We start from the raw sequence: 15,016 nt of genomic DNA, 5'->3' as shown, positions 1-15,016 counted from the left end.
GCATCTGATGTGCCTGGGCACTGTGTGTTTTCTAGAAGTAGAGTCCAAGTTCAGAGTGGTAGAAAGAGATCTACAGAAATCAGCACTATAGCTGATACTGGGGAGTTTTTACTACATTCCTTTATTTGTGCGTGCATGTGTATGTGTGCGTGTGTGAGTGTGTGTGTGCATGTGTGTGTGCATAAATGTGTGAGTGTGTGTGTGTGCATGTGAGTGTATGCACGTGTGTGAGCGTGTGCATGAATGTGTGAGGGTGTGTGAGTGTGTGCGTGTGTGTGAGTGCATGCATATGTGTGAGCGTGTGCATGTGTGTGTGCCTGAATGTGTGTGAGTGTGTGTGCATGTGCATACCACAGCATGTGTGTGGAGGGTCAAAGGACAACTAGTAGGAGTCAGCTTTTTTTTTTCTTGAACCCACAACATGAGACTCAGGCTAAGTGCAGAGCCATCGATCCCATCAACCAATGGTATTGGGGTAATTGGCTGGCTTTCTTTGTTATATATAAGGACAGCATGTTGTTCTGCTGGGTCTCTGGTTATCCTAACCACCTAAGGCATGGTCCAGCAATGCTAGCAATCCTATGGTGAGCCTATGCTCAGTTTCAGATGTTCCCTGGTGCCCCTTGGTGTGGTCTTTGGATCACTTATCAGTATCAACATCACCAGGGAGTCTGTCATAAGTATTGCCTAGTTGGACTTTGGGAAGTGAAGAACAGGATTTTAAAAAGAGGACCAGCAATGAGGTAATGAAAACTAGCAACAGAAGGAGGAGACTAGTCTTTAGGCTGAATGTCTCATTCACCTTCTGGAAAGAGTATGTGTGCATTTTATTGTATGCATTTGTGTATATGTGCATGCATGTATATATGTTAGCGTGTGTAGTATGTGTGTATTGCTGCCATGACTGAGCCATCTTCCTAGCCCAAGAACATTTCTTTTAATTTATATTTTAAAAATTACTGACATGTATATATGTGTATGCATGCATATGAGTGTGTGTGTGTGTAGGTGTCTACAGAGGCCAGAAAATGGTATCAGTTCTTCAGGAGCTAGAGTTGTGGGTAGTTGAAGCCATTGAGTGTGGATGCTAGGAACTGAACTCAAGTCCTCTGTAAGAGCAGTATGTGCTGCCAACTGCTGAGTCATTGCTCCAGCCTCCAAGAGTAATTTTTACATGCTGCACATCTGAATATACTCTAGAGAAATTTCTGAACTCCAAGGAGAGATAGCTACTTGTAATATTGGCTGACACTGGACTTTTCTACATCAATGAAGATACTAAGACAGTGGGTCAATGGGAATTTTGAGGTAAAGGAACATGGTAGGATAGCTCAGAACAAACCAAGATGGTCTTCAGTGAGAGCAGATAAAGTCTCAAGTAGTTTCAGAAAATTATGCAAGAAATTACTTCTATATGATAAAGTTAAATAGAACAAAATCTCAAGGTAAGAAGAGATGAGGGTGGAAGGGACTGTCAAAAAATGATTGTTGAATCTTTCTTACAAAAAAAAAAAATCACCCATAACAGTGAAAGTGAGACCAATAATTAAGTCAAAAACAAAGACTTAAGAGGATGTGTCTGTGTGCCTGATGTGGCGTATGTGGAGGTCAAAGGACTACTTGCTGGAACTGGTTTTCTCCTTCTACCACATAGATCCTGGGTCTTGAACATAGATCATCAGGCTTGGTTGGCCCAAACCTGCTGAAATATCTTGCTGGCTCACAGATAACAAGATATTAAATGAGCTATCAGAGAATCTCAGGAGCAACTTTAAGACATTATATTGGGAAACAATCTTTCTGGTAAAGCATAAATATTAGTAACTAACTCCAGTTATCTGTAGGTATAAGAACAAACTTCTAGAGTGTTGTCAGGGATTGTGCTGATTTAGTAAAGTAGTGGTTGTAGGTTCTCTTTCACGAGAAATGACTTTTTTTTTTTAGCATAGATTATTCTCAAGGTTCCCAGTACCAGAAATGTTTTCCCTCTTGTTGCGAGGGTTTCAGTACAATTAGAGAACCGTTGGTTACCACCAAGACTTGTATACCACTGCTGCACCGTCAGGGTTGTTGTGCTATGGTCCTTGTTATGGGTCCTAGGCAACATAGCTAGGTCAGATTGTTGGTGGCCTCCCTCCTTTGGAAGCTTGCATGGAGCCTTCTAGTAACCTGAAAGCTAGTTCTCATACATGCAAGTAACGTTAACTGGATGGAGCAGGTTATGTTTAGGTACATATGTATGCATATACACATACATATAGGCATATAATAACAATTAATAAAAAAGATGCCATGAGTTTGACAGAGAGAAAGGAGGGATATACGGAAGGGTTGGATGGAGAAAAGAAAAAGGGAGAAATGTTGTAATCGTATTATCTCAAAAACAAAAAACAAAAAAGAAATAACTCCAAGAGAAACAAGCGATGCAAACCAACTAATAGTTACTGGCTACACTAGAAGAGTTAAAGAAGTCACATTTTTTTTGCCATTTTATGTTTTATTATGTCACTTAGAGGTGATGTGATCATTAGGGGATAATTCCCAGGTTTGCTGAGGTGATGACCTCAGACAGTTAAACAAAGGAAGAAGACAGTGCTGACTCTGGATGGGAATAGCTCTGCTCTGTGTAGCTGGCATGTGCCGAGATGGTTACTTAGACCCATTTCTGGGACACATCAGTAGTTTCTTCTTAGACATTATAAAATTTGCCTTTTTTCTGTTTATTCTTCATTATAATTTTGATTAGCCCTGTGGCTATTTTGGGGGTGATGATGTAGAAGGGTCATCTACTGGGCTTTTGTGGTTAGGTTGTTCATTACTGCTTTTATACAAGCAATATGTTATTTTAAAGAAGTCATATTTTAAGAAGAGGTGGAGTGAGGTAATATAACTACTGTCTGTTTTACTTTCCTTTTTGTCTACTTTGCTGAATGTTTGATTAGCAAACATTACTCAAATTATTTCAAACAGCCAAGGGTGTAGCAGTACTTTTTACAAAGCTAGTATACCTCAACCATGATTAGAAAATAACACAGCACAGAAAATGCCTTCAGATATAACGTAGGCATGGATGTTCTAATGAAACTCTTAGCAATCTGAAGTTGGTGGTATCAGGAAAGTCCCTTACTAAAATCCAGAGGAGGACAGAACTGACTCTTGTCACTCTGAGTCAACGGGTGTGATAAGACAAAAGGACAAAGTAACAACTAAGGGCATTAAAAGAGGAGAAACAGCTCCAGCAGCTTGAAGATCATATCATTAAGTAACTAAAATAATCCAGATTTAACCATAGAAAAATAAAGGAGAACTAGAGAGAGAATTCGGTAAGGTTGCCAGAGAGTTTACTATGGAATAGGTGGCTGGTTTTCTCTTTTTTCCTCAACATCTACTTGGAAAGTGGGGAAGGAGAGCCAAAAGAACTTCGCAGTGGCTATACAGTTGTAAAATATTTGAGAATAAATTTACCAAGAAGGGTACAGCACCAATGTGAAAACGCAACTGTAACATTTTATGGGCAGTCATAAAATCAGTTCTGAATAAATAGAAAGATATACCGTGTTTCTGGAAAGGAATAATTAAAACTATAAAAATGTAATTTTTCCAAATTAATACATAAATTGCACACTGTTCCATTCTACATCACAGTGGCTTTTCTGTTTAATTAGACAAAATTATTTTAAAATTCCCATAGAAGAGAAATGCACAAGCATTACCAAGGTATTTGAGAGACGAACACATCCTCCCAGATGCTGCAGTCCTTAAATGCCCCTGCCACTAATATCATGGCATGGTGCAGGAATAAGGGGCGAGAATTTAGTGGCCATTACCTCTAGGGTTCTAGGTCAGTGATTCTTTCACTACTTGTCATGTACCCCTCAAAATCTGCCAAAAGGACTTCTTAACATCCTAGTCCTACCATTTCTATTTCCATGCAAACACCCCCCCCCACACACAAATACATTTTCTTTATGTGTGACTGGGCCATAAATGAAAGGCAGAACCCTGTTTAGGAGGAAAAAGGGTTAACTGACATATAGATGTCACTTCCAGTTCAGGCTTCCAGGCCATGACTCACAAGAGTCCCCCATCATAGAAGGAGTAGATTTGTGTACATACCCGGAACCGGAAGATCCCAGCATACTGGTGTGAGTAACTTTGGTCCATCAGGATCTTCTGCAGACACTGCGGGTTCTGGGTCAGGGAACCCAGTGCTGCCAGGAACCAGCAGTCTCCTGGTAGAAGATAAAGTCATAATGGAAACTGGTTGTGCTGGGAAATCCCACTCCCTGAATTCTACAGGTTGTGGATATCAGAGTTAGCAAATCTTCCTACGAATAGAGTGAATATGCCCGTTGGAAATCTTTGAGACCAGAAAAATTTCAAATTATTTTAAAATCAGACTGTTTTCACTTACATAATCAATTATTGTCAGAATGAGACTGGAATTTAAATATGAATTCCTTTATGCATCACATCTCTCTCTCATATACTCAGACTTAAGCTTAAGGCTTGTTTTTCACACCTGCATTTAGACTGTGACCTGTCGAGTGAGATCAGGTATGTAATTTTCTTCTTAAGATTCTGGGTAGTACTCAAAACAGTTCAGAGTTTGGAACAGTTAAGATTTTGGGGTTTGGATCTAAGGAGATCCAACCTATGCTGAAGTTTTGCCCCCTGAGGGAGGAAAATTGGGAAAAGGATTTACTGAGCCAGTTCCAAGCAAGATGGAGGAGAGGATCCAGTGTTGGTGAGGGAGGTATTGGGGGACAGGGTGGGTAGGTCTAATAAGGAAGGCCAGGGAAGTGCCAGCTAAGCTTTGACAATGAAGGGGTTCCGCTTGCTCCCTGAATTCTTTTCTTATAGTTGACCAGGGCTGACATCCAGCAATCTTTTTAACTACTAAACAGAGTCAGCAATGGTACTTTATATAATCGCAGAAAATGCACCGGTATTTTTCTTTGCTAATATTTGCCCTGCCCCTTTCTATGCAGGGGTCTCTCTGATCCATGCAGGAGTTTTCTCTGCTTTCCCTTGATGGATGAGTAGCCTTGACCTTCTCGAGGCGCTGTGCTCAGAGCAGCAATCACAAAGAGATGCTCAGGGGGTCCTTTCTCCAGTTAGTGAAGACTCTAGTGGGCAGATTACAGGCTACTGGTTGGATAGGTGTCTATGAACTTGGCTTAAGACTATAATTTCCCATGTGAAGACCAAGTCGAAAGGCTGGCATGGAAGCTGTGGCATTCTTACCTGCTCTTCCTTGCTGGATGTCAAATCTGCTTGCCCCTTCCAGGATGAAGTGAGGGGGATCCTCTGATAAATCCTTACAAAAGACAAAGAAAGGTTATGAGCTTCTTTCATTCCTCTTTGTCTCGGTGTGGTACCCACAGCATCATCCACTTTGCCTTTGATGGGGACAGAAGTTAATTCTTAAATGGGTGCCCAAAATATGCATTAGGAAGCCTTCCTTTGTTCTTTGGGTTTCATGGCTCTCAGGGAAGCAGGTGTCAAAGGGGTGTATATGTAGCTGACAAGACAGGCAATAAACGCACAAAGAAACTACACAAGGAAACGTCATAAATAAGGCCTGAAGATCTTTATATCAAATAGGCAGCCTGTCTGTTCCCAACAAGCCTGTGTTTTATTAGACAGTTATAAACAAATAAAAGTGAATAGGATCCATTTGTCAGAGGAGACTTTGAGAAATATCAGGACTACACTTTCTCCGAGTGAAGCTTTTCCTGGGAAATGGCTATCTTAGTTAGGGTTTCTGTTGCTGCAATGAAACACCATGACCAAAAAGCAAGTTGGGGAGGAAAAGGTTTATTTGGCTTACACTTCCACATTGCTGTTCACCGCTAAAGGAAGTCAAGACAGGAACTCAAATAGGGCAAAAACCTGGAGGCAGGAGCTGATGCAGAGGTTATGAAGGGGTGCTACTTACTGACTTGCTACCCCTGGCTTGCTTTTTTATTTTATTTTTTTAATTAATTAATTTATTTATTAAAGATTTCTGCCTCCTCCCCGCCACCACCTCCCATTTCCCTCCCCCTCCCCCAATCAAGTCTCCCTCCATTGTCAGCCCAAAGAGCAATCAGGGTTCCCTGCCCTGTGGGAAGTCCAAGGACCATCCACCTCCATTCTGGTCTAGTAAGGTGAGCATCCAAACTGCCTAGGCTCCCACAAAGCCAGTACGTTCAGTAGGATCAAAAACCCATTGCCGTTGTTCTTGAGTTCTCAGTAGTCCTCGTTGTCCGCTATGTTCAACGAGTCCGGTTTTATCCCATGCTTTTTCAGACCCAGGCCAGCTGGCCTTGATGAGTTTCCGATAGAACATCCCCATTGTCTCAGTGTGTGGGTGCACCCCTCGCGGTCCTGAGTTTCTTGCTCGTGCTCTCTCTCCTTCTGCTCCTGATTTGGACTTTGAGATTTCAGTCCGGTGCTCCAATGTGGGTCTCTGTCTCCTTTCATCGCCTGATGAAGTTTTATATTCAGGAGGATGCCTATATGTTTTTCTTTGGGTTCACCTTCTTATTTAGCTTCTCTAAGATCACGAATTATAGGCTCAATGTCCTTTATTTATGGCTAGAAACCAAATATGAGTGAGTACATCCCATGTTCCTCTTTTTGGGTCTGGCTTACCTCACTCAGGATAGTGTTTTCTATTTCTGTCCATTTGCATGCAAAATTCAAGAAGTCATTGTTTTTTACTGCTGAGTAGTACTCTAATATGTATATATTCCATACTTTCTTCATCCATTCTTCCATTGAAGGGCATCTAGGTTGTTTCCAGGTTCTGGCTATTACAAACAATGCTGCTATGAACATAGTTGAGCATATACTTTTGTTGTATGATCATCTGGAGGCATTACCATTCCTGACTTCAAACTCTATTACAGAGCTACAGTATTGAAAACAGCTTGGTATTGGCATAAAAACAGAGAAGTCGACCAATGGAATCGAATAGAAGACCCAGACTTTAACCCACAGACCTATGAACACCTGATTTTCGATAAAGGAACTAAACGTATACAATGGAAAAAAGAGAGCATCTTCAACAAATTGTGCTGGCAAAACTGGATGTCAATCTGTAGAAGAATGAAAATAGATCCATATCTATCACCATGCACAAAACTCAAGTCCAAATGGATTAAAGACCTCAATATCAGTCTGAACACACTGAACCTGATAGAAGAGAAAGTGGGAAGTACTCTACAACACATGGGCACAGGAGACCACTTCCTACGTGTAACCCCAGCAGCACAGACATTAAGGGCATCATTGAATAAATGGGACCTCTTGTCAGGAGCTGTGTCTCCCCAAATTATTATAGGAAGCACCGCCGTGAGGAGTTTTGCAGAGAGCTCTACTTCCCAATTGTTTTGAGAATAGTTTCATTGACAAAGCCTATCTCACACCCAAATTAACTGTTAATAGAGAGCTATCTGTTAGCAGAACCTGCCTCACATTCCAGACTATCTAGAGAACTAGGTGGGTCAACTTGTGACTTCCTGACCAAGGAATCGTGACCTGACCCATTGTAACCTCTTGGCTTACGTGACGGGCGTGGACCATGTGGCAAGATCCCGTGCCCCAGCCCCCCAAGCTCCTCATCCAGGGGCTATATAAGCTGTAACCATGACTCTAATAAACGGAGGCTTCGACAAATCTGCCTAGCCTTCTTCCCCTTATCAGCCTATGTCTTTTAGGTGGTGCCTCTCCGTGACCCTGGAATAACTGACCAGCCAGGTGGGTTACAAACCCTAGACAGAGTAACCCGTCGAGGCGGCTACAACCTCTTGAGACTGAGAAGCTTCTGTAAAGCAAAGGACACTGTCACTAAGACAAAAAGGGAACCCACTGACTGGGAGAAGATCTTCACCAACCCAGCAACTGACAAAGGTCTGATCTCCAAAATATATAAAGAACTCAAGAAACTAGACTGTAAAAGGCTAATCAACCCAATTATAAAATGGGGCACTGAGCTGAACAGAGAATTCTTAACAGAAGAAGTTCGAATGGCCAAAAGACATTTAAGGTCATGCTCAACTTCCTTAGTGATCAGGGAAATGCAAATCAAGACAACTTTAAGATACCATCTTACACCTGTCAGAATGGCTAAAATCAAAAACACCAATGATAGCCTTTGCTGGAGAGGTTGTGGAGAAAGGGGTACACTCATCCATTGCTGGTGGGAATGCAAACTTGTGCAACCACTTTGGAAATCAGTGTGGTGGTTTCTCAGGAAATTCGGGATCAACCTACCCCTGGACCCAGCAATACCACTCTTGGGAATATACCCAAGAGATGCCTGGCTTGCTTCTTATAGAACCCAGGACCAGCAGCCCAGGGATGGCCCCACCCATCACGGGCTGGACCCTCTTCCATTGATCACTAATTAAGAAAATGCCTGTAGTTGGATCTCAGGGAGGCATTTCCTCAACTGAGGCTCCTGCTCTGATGACTCCAGCTTGTGTCAAGTTGACACAAAACCGGCCAGTACAAAGCGTCCCTCAGAATTCAGCTCGGCTACTCCCAGCTCTGGATTCTAGTTCACTCGCCTGCTACACAGGACACAAGCTTTGGATTACTCAGCTCATTGCCCACCCCTCACCTACGCACAGACCGAGTCTGGAAACCCCTATCTACCCCTGGCATCTAGCCCCCACACACTTAAGCTACCACAGAAGAGAAATGCAGCAATGCCAAGACGTGACGACATCAGGGTGACATTAGAGGACTCTTGGAAGATGTGAATGTTATAAGAACCCCTAAGGGGGTCTCTGGACACTTTTGGGACACATCAGAGTAAACTATGCTCTTACTCCAGAACCCACCAGCCTCTACATTTGTTTCCTTTAAGGAAGTCGTGTTTTTTTTTTTCCCTGTAACCTCTGTGTGGCTCTTCTGTTGTATGTTTACATAATCTGCTAACTGCTCCACTGTTGTTTCCCAGAGAGAAGGGCCCTAGCAGCCACAAAAGGACAGAGATCTACACCACAGACAACCCTGCCAGCCTGTCATGTGCTGCCCGAGTTTCCTGGTGAGAACATGAACTGCGGACAAGCAAAGGTGCATGTTCTCAAGCACAGCTGTCTTCCTCGCAGCCCTCACTCACCTTCTTGGCTGTGAATTGACCCCATCAGATGCAGGAGAGGCACAGTTTGGCTCTCCAGTGGGGCTCTCTGTTAGAACCATAGCCAGGGTGCAGTTGGAAATCTTTCCAGTTCACACAAGTAGGAAAAACTGCTCTGAGGGGCCATGGTCCTGGGCACTGGCTGTGTGGCTGATTTTAAAACAAGGTGGGCACACTTCATTGTCCATGGTTTGTCCCTCTTTCTACTAGGAAAAGGAACTAGAAGTCTCAAAGTCTGCTCTCTGAATGAAGACATTCAGTTCTGATACTCTACTTATAGGAACTGGGGGAGATAGTTCAGTGGTAAAGTCCTTACCTTTCAAACAAGCATGATGGCCTTAGTTTGGTCCTCAGACCCCATATTAAAGGCCTGCTCAACGAGAGGGAAACCATGCTTGGTACCTGAAACTCAGCCATCTACATGGGGCTAGTGGCATCATGGATCTTGGAGGAGAATCTATAAACACCACTTTAGTAAACCAGCATAATCCCTAACTACAGTCTAAATATCTTTCTACTCATGGATAAGTACAGTTCTCACCCCCAATCAAAGAAACTTCTCTTTGCAACAAGTGGAGACCATTACAGAAACCCACAACTGGTCAAAATGCAGAAAACAAGAGATCCAGTGGTGCCCAGTCCCAATGGATACATCTTCTACAACACAATTCCTTCACCCAAGGCTCAGGGATCATCAAGGAAGAGGGGGTGGGAAGATTGCAAGAGCCAGAGGAACTGGAAGTTTGCTGTGAGATTGTGTCTCCTAGAATGCCAGAGAAGCTACACCTGTGAAGTCTCCTCAACATGGCTCCCTAAACGTAAGGTACCAATAGGCATGCTAACATGGAAGGGAGACCTATGAGGTCTCCACACTAGACAGAAAACTACAGGTAGCCAAGGGATATTAAGAACAGGGGAAATAGTCTTCTTCAGGGAACAGCACCCAAATTGGTTATTCAGCACTGAATGATCAGCACTGAAATCATGTGCATGTAAGTAACATTATATGGACTGAGTAGGTTGTGTTTATATTTTAAGAGTGTGTGTGCATGTGTATGTATGCAACAACAATGAAAGAAAAAGAGGTCATGAATTTGAGAGGGAGCAAGGGGAGGAGGTACATAGGAGGTACTCTAGGGGGCAAAGGGAAGGAGGGAATGAAGTAATTATACTTTCAAAAACTAAAAAAAATAAAAATAAATAAAAGTGTATATATAATGTCAGGAGTGGTGTAAGTACACTTATAATCCCAGCACTAGGGAGGCAGAGACAAGCAGATACCCGGGGCTTACCCACCAACTAACCTAGCCTGCTTTGCAAATTGCAGGGAAAAGTGAGAGACCTCATTTCAAAAAGCAAGGTGGATGATACCTTAAGAAAGATGACAGCTGAAACTGCCCTTTGGCTTCCGTGTGCACATTTATACCTGTGACTCATACACATACATGCACACATGCATGCACATATAACAAGAGAAAGTGGAGACCATGGAGAATTGGACCAGGAACATGGCCAGTCCTGCAGTTAACGTCATCCACTGTTGAGCTCCTTGGCAGTTGCCCTGTTGACTTTGCTTCTGTGACTTGTGCAGGAGGGTGTTGTGTCTGGAGGGTCCCTGCAGACAGCCTGCAGATGGAATCTTGCCCTGACGTGTCTCCCCAGGTGACGCGGAGACCTTGAACACTTTCTTCTTTACTGAAGCTCAGTGTCCTCATGTGTCACATGGGGACAAAGGTGTAGGAGCAGCTAAGAGAATCAAACTCTGAAGCCCAGGGATGGCCACCATTTCCAAACCTCCCACCGCGCTGGAGATGCTACCCTTCTAGGCTATTCCCTGCAGGCTCAAAACAGACTCACAAAGCAGGATGAGTCCTTCCATTTGCAAATGAGGAAGGATGTGGAACACTTTAATACAGCCTCTGACAGGGTGTGTGTTCGATAATTATTGATTCCTTTCTCTGGTGTGACAGCCGCAAAATTAAAATGGCTATGCTCATAGACAAACCCGGAGCCTCGAGTGCATTCGTTATTAAACAAGACGGAATCAAACATAAATTAAGCAGTCAATTCATAGATAATAGAAAGGAAGGGACAAAAATGGGAGGAAGGAAGAGATAAAGAAAACAACCTGTAAGTTATAAAATAAACCAGAAACACAGCAAGAATAAATTGTAAGCAAATTGTTCTGCTCCGGATAGCGGCTTTATGTAGAACCAACCTTTGATAAACATGGTAGAGAAAGCCAAATACAATTAGAAATAAAAATAGGTTTTAGAGGTAAAAATGCATAGCTCAAAATTTTATGCTGATCAATTAAAATACTAATAATGATAAAATGACTTAAATTAGTAACATCCCAAATCAATAATCTTGGTCGTTGTTTTTTAAGATTTCAAAGACTATTATTACCCTAGTATACCTATGTATGTAATTTTCCTGTGAATCCTCTCGAACTTTCAGGGGGTAAACAAGTCTTGTTTCATTTACAAAGCCTTCTTTCATTTACAGTTTCAGTGTTAAGAAAAAAAAATAAAAAGAACCCGACTGCCAATTAAGAAGCCAGTGAGTTCTATGTGCAAGCAGAGAGTAAACACACACAAACAAATGCATACACATATGCACACATGCATACAAGTACACACATGTAGACGTCACAAAGCAGACTGAGACTAACTTACTATCGCCGAGAAGAGAGTTCTACAGGAAAAATGTAAGAATATTTCATTTCAGGATCCCTAATAGCAAAAAAAAAAAAAAAGCACTTACATGGACCCAGAGGAGGAAAATTTATACTCTTTTGCTAAATGCTATGAAGGCATTTCATGAACACACAAACTTTTATTAAAATAATGGAAGTTATAAGCAAAACAGAATAGTGTGATGGTACTCAGAAGCCTTTCGGGTCGCTCATCTGGCTTCCTGGAGAAAAAGCCCACACAGAACGTGTGTCACTGTGGCTGAGGAGGAGCAGGTTCTAGGCCTTGGAAAGTCCCGGATTAGCAGGTGGATTTGGCGAACCTGGGCAGTGGGGACGTTATCACAATAAGATCCTAGAAGAGACCTGTGCTGAACTCCAGCAAAAGGTGACTCAGAATCAGCTGGCAGCCTTGTAGATCCAAAGGCTGTGGAGCCCCACCTCCCACACCTGTGACTCAGGAGGTCAGCCAGAGGTAGCATTTAAGAATGACAATAATCCGGAGGTGACTCTGAGACCCACTGGGGCAAGGAACCAGGTTCTGAGAGGTTCAGTGGTATGTCCTGGGTCGGATTGCCTCTAAGGGTCTCTCTTTCCCTCTCAACTCCCCAGTAGTGAGAGTCTCTCCCAGCTTGAAGCATTTGACTCTGTGAGATAGACAGAGCTCTGAGGGCTTAGAAATGTTAGGTATGCCAAAGGAAGCTGTGGTAGTTAAATTGAGACGTCAGTTTAAATGGATCATTTATTTGGTAAATATTTTATCTGGGCGGGTCTGTCAGAGAAGGGGTGGATGGATTGGTATCTGAAACTGTAGACTCAGTAAAGCAGCCTGCTCTCCCCAGTGTGGGTGGGAACATCCAATCCTATCTAGCTCATCAGGTACCTGACTATAACAAAAGGGAAAAAGAATTCACCTGCCCTCAGCTTGATCTGATAAAATGGTCTCCTGGTCTCAGACTAGGAACCTGTGGTTTCCTTGGCTCTCAGGCCACTGACTTAAGACTTTCTTATGTCTCTAGGCGGCAGACTGCAAGTCATGATGTTACAACTACAAGAACCCAAAAATCTTGGAACAAATTTCTTTTAATAAATACATCAGTGGGTCATAGATAGGTATACTGGATTAATATACGAGCACCTGTTATCAATATGGATGTTGAGAAATCCATTGATAATATATAATTATATATCAGTGCTATTAGATATGACTATACATACATACATGTATTATAGATTTTGTCAGGTATTTGGAAAATCTGAATAATACACAAGGCATCACTATTCCTCAAACTAAATAACTGTCAAATTAAGAAATTATAGTCACTTAAGTCTAGGCTATAGGTCCTTTTCTCCAGGCCGAGTCTGGATTACTCTCTGTTTTATTAGGAATATCAGAAACCCATGTAATGCAAATCTTGGCAAACATCACCTGCAGGAGCAACACAGAAGCCACCCCTCTTGATCACCTATGGGGATGTCACCCTGTCTGTGGACATTTGCATCACCGTGTTTTCTTTGATGAGGGATTATGAATTTCCCACACAAAGTGCTGGTCTCAAGTAAAGAAAACATATCTATTAGTTACCTTTGCACAGCCATGACTAAAACATCTGGGGAACATTTAGAAGGGGAAGGGTTTATTTCAGAACCATTTGGGGTGGGTGTTGGCTCATTGGCGCCCTTAGTTGTACCATCGTGTGGTAAGATGTTGTGTTGGAGGAGACTGTTCACAGCATAATAGACAGGAAGTAGAGGACAGCCAAAGGACTGGAGACCAGATATAAGTTTCAAAGGCTTGCCTGTCAACGGCCTACTTCCTCCTACTAAGCCCTGCCTCCTACTGTTTCTAGAGTCACCCAAAATGCTGCCACCAACTGGAGACTAAGTGTCAGCACCCAGGTCTGTGGGAACATTTCATATTCAGTTGGTAACAATTAGACTCGTCATTTTGTCTCTCAGCCCTTCCAGATGGTGACTAGGCTTTGGCTCGGACAGGTGGCAACAGAATTCCTTCCCTGTTTTTCTGAGAGAATTCTGGTGTGTTGTCGTCAAAGATTTTCCCACTCGATGGCAATTGGCTGTTGGCACAGCTACTTTCAGTTCCTTCTGGGAACAGCTACATGATAGAACATCTTTACAATCTACCCCACGTTCAGATCTCTATCTTTTCTCCCTCTTCTTTTTACGAACAAGGCATGATGGTGAGTCACTTCTAGTGAGTGAATGTTCCCTTCGGAAACTATTCTGACTATGCGGAGATATTTCCTGGGTAGGCAAACTCATTGCTGTGGAGTGACCACAGACCAGGTCCACAATAAAGCTGTGAACTGGGCTCCAAGTACTTATTAGAGAACATGCTTTAGACATCCTGTCCCATGCTTTGGGAAGTAGATTATTTTTTTCCCCTGCATAGGGTCAAAGATGACGTTCCAGCTCCTTGGTCTGTCCACATTGGTGATGATGTGCGGATCCACCGCCCTCAGTTCTCTGCTGTCCCTTACGGCAGCTGCAGTTATACTTGTTGATTTAGACCCAGCAGTTATTAATCTGTGGGTCTAAACCTCTTTGGGGGTTGCATATCAGATACCTAGCATATCAGATATTTACATTATGATTCATAACAGTAGCAAAATCACAGATTATGAAGTGGCAATGAAATCACTTTACGGTTGGAGGTCAGTACAACACGAGGAACTGCCTTAAAGGCTGGCAGCCTTAGGAAGGTCGAGAACCACTGATTTAGACTTAAGATTAAAAGTTCCATCTCCCTGACACAATAATCACGTTTCAAGTACTCAGCAGACACATTTGACTGGTGCCCATGGCAGCGAATGGAGCAGAGTGAACACACCTCTGTCATTGCTGGAAGGGCTGCAGGACCCTGCTGATCTATTTAGTGAGCATAATGATAGCATCAACCTTACAGGATGGCGAGGGCAATTAAGTGACAAATTGCATGTAAGCACTTAGTATAACACCTCAACTATGTACATACTCAGTAAGTGGGATTTATTACTATTATCCACAGGATAAAAGTTCTCCTAAAAGGGAGCCATCTAAGTACCAAGTCTAATTAGAGAATACATTACACACACATACCCCCATGTTTAACTCTTGGCATTAGCTCTTACTGAGAGCAGAGGTTACAGGAAGCATCAAGAACGATGAATCCTCGAGAACATTCCCTA

General features: G+C 42.7%; 1 protein-coding gene across 1 annotated transcript in view; it reads right to left on the bottom strand.

The window, feature by feature from the left end:
• Capn13 (calpain 13) overlaps window positions 1-15,016 on the bottom strand; it is a 62,199-nt gene that overhangs the window by 42,872 nt on the left and 4,311 nt on the right. The window contains exons 2-3 of the mRNA XM_057784953.1: window positions 5,248-5,320; window positions 4,117-4,232 (exon numbers count right to left, since the gene is read on the bottom strand). Of these exons, the coding sequence (XP_057640936.1) occupies window positions 4,117-4,232; window positions 5,248-5,320 (189 nt within the window). The remainder of the gene's footprint in view (window positions 1-4,116; window positions 4,233-5,247; window positions 5,321-15,016) is intronic.

This window comes from Chionomys nivalis, chromosome 1, assembly GCF_950005125.1.
Source record: "Chionomys nivalis chromosome 1, mChiNiv1.1, whole genome shotgun sequence".
NCBI lineage: Eukaryota > Metazoa > Chordata > Mammalia > Rodentia > Cricetidae > Chionomys > Chionomys nivalis.
Note: the sequence above shows the minus strand (reverse complement) of the source record. Positions and strands in the feature narration are given on the sequence as shown.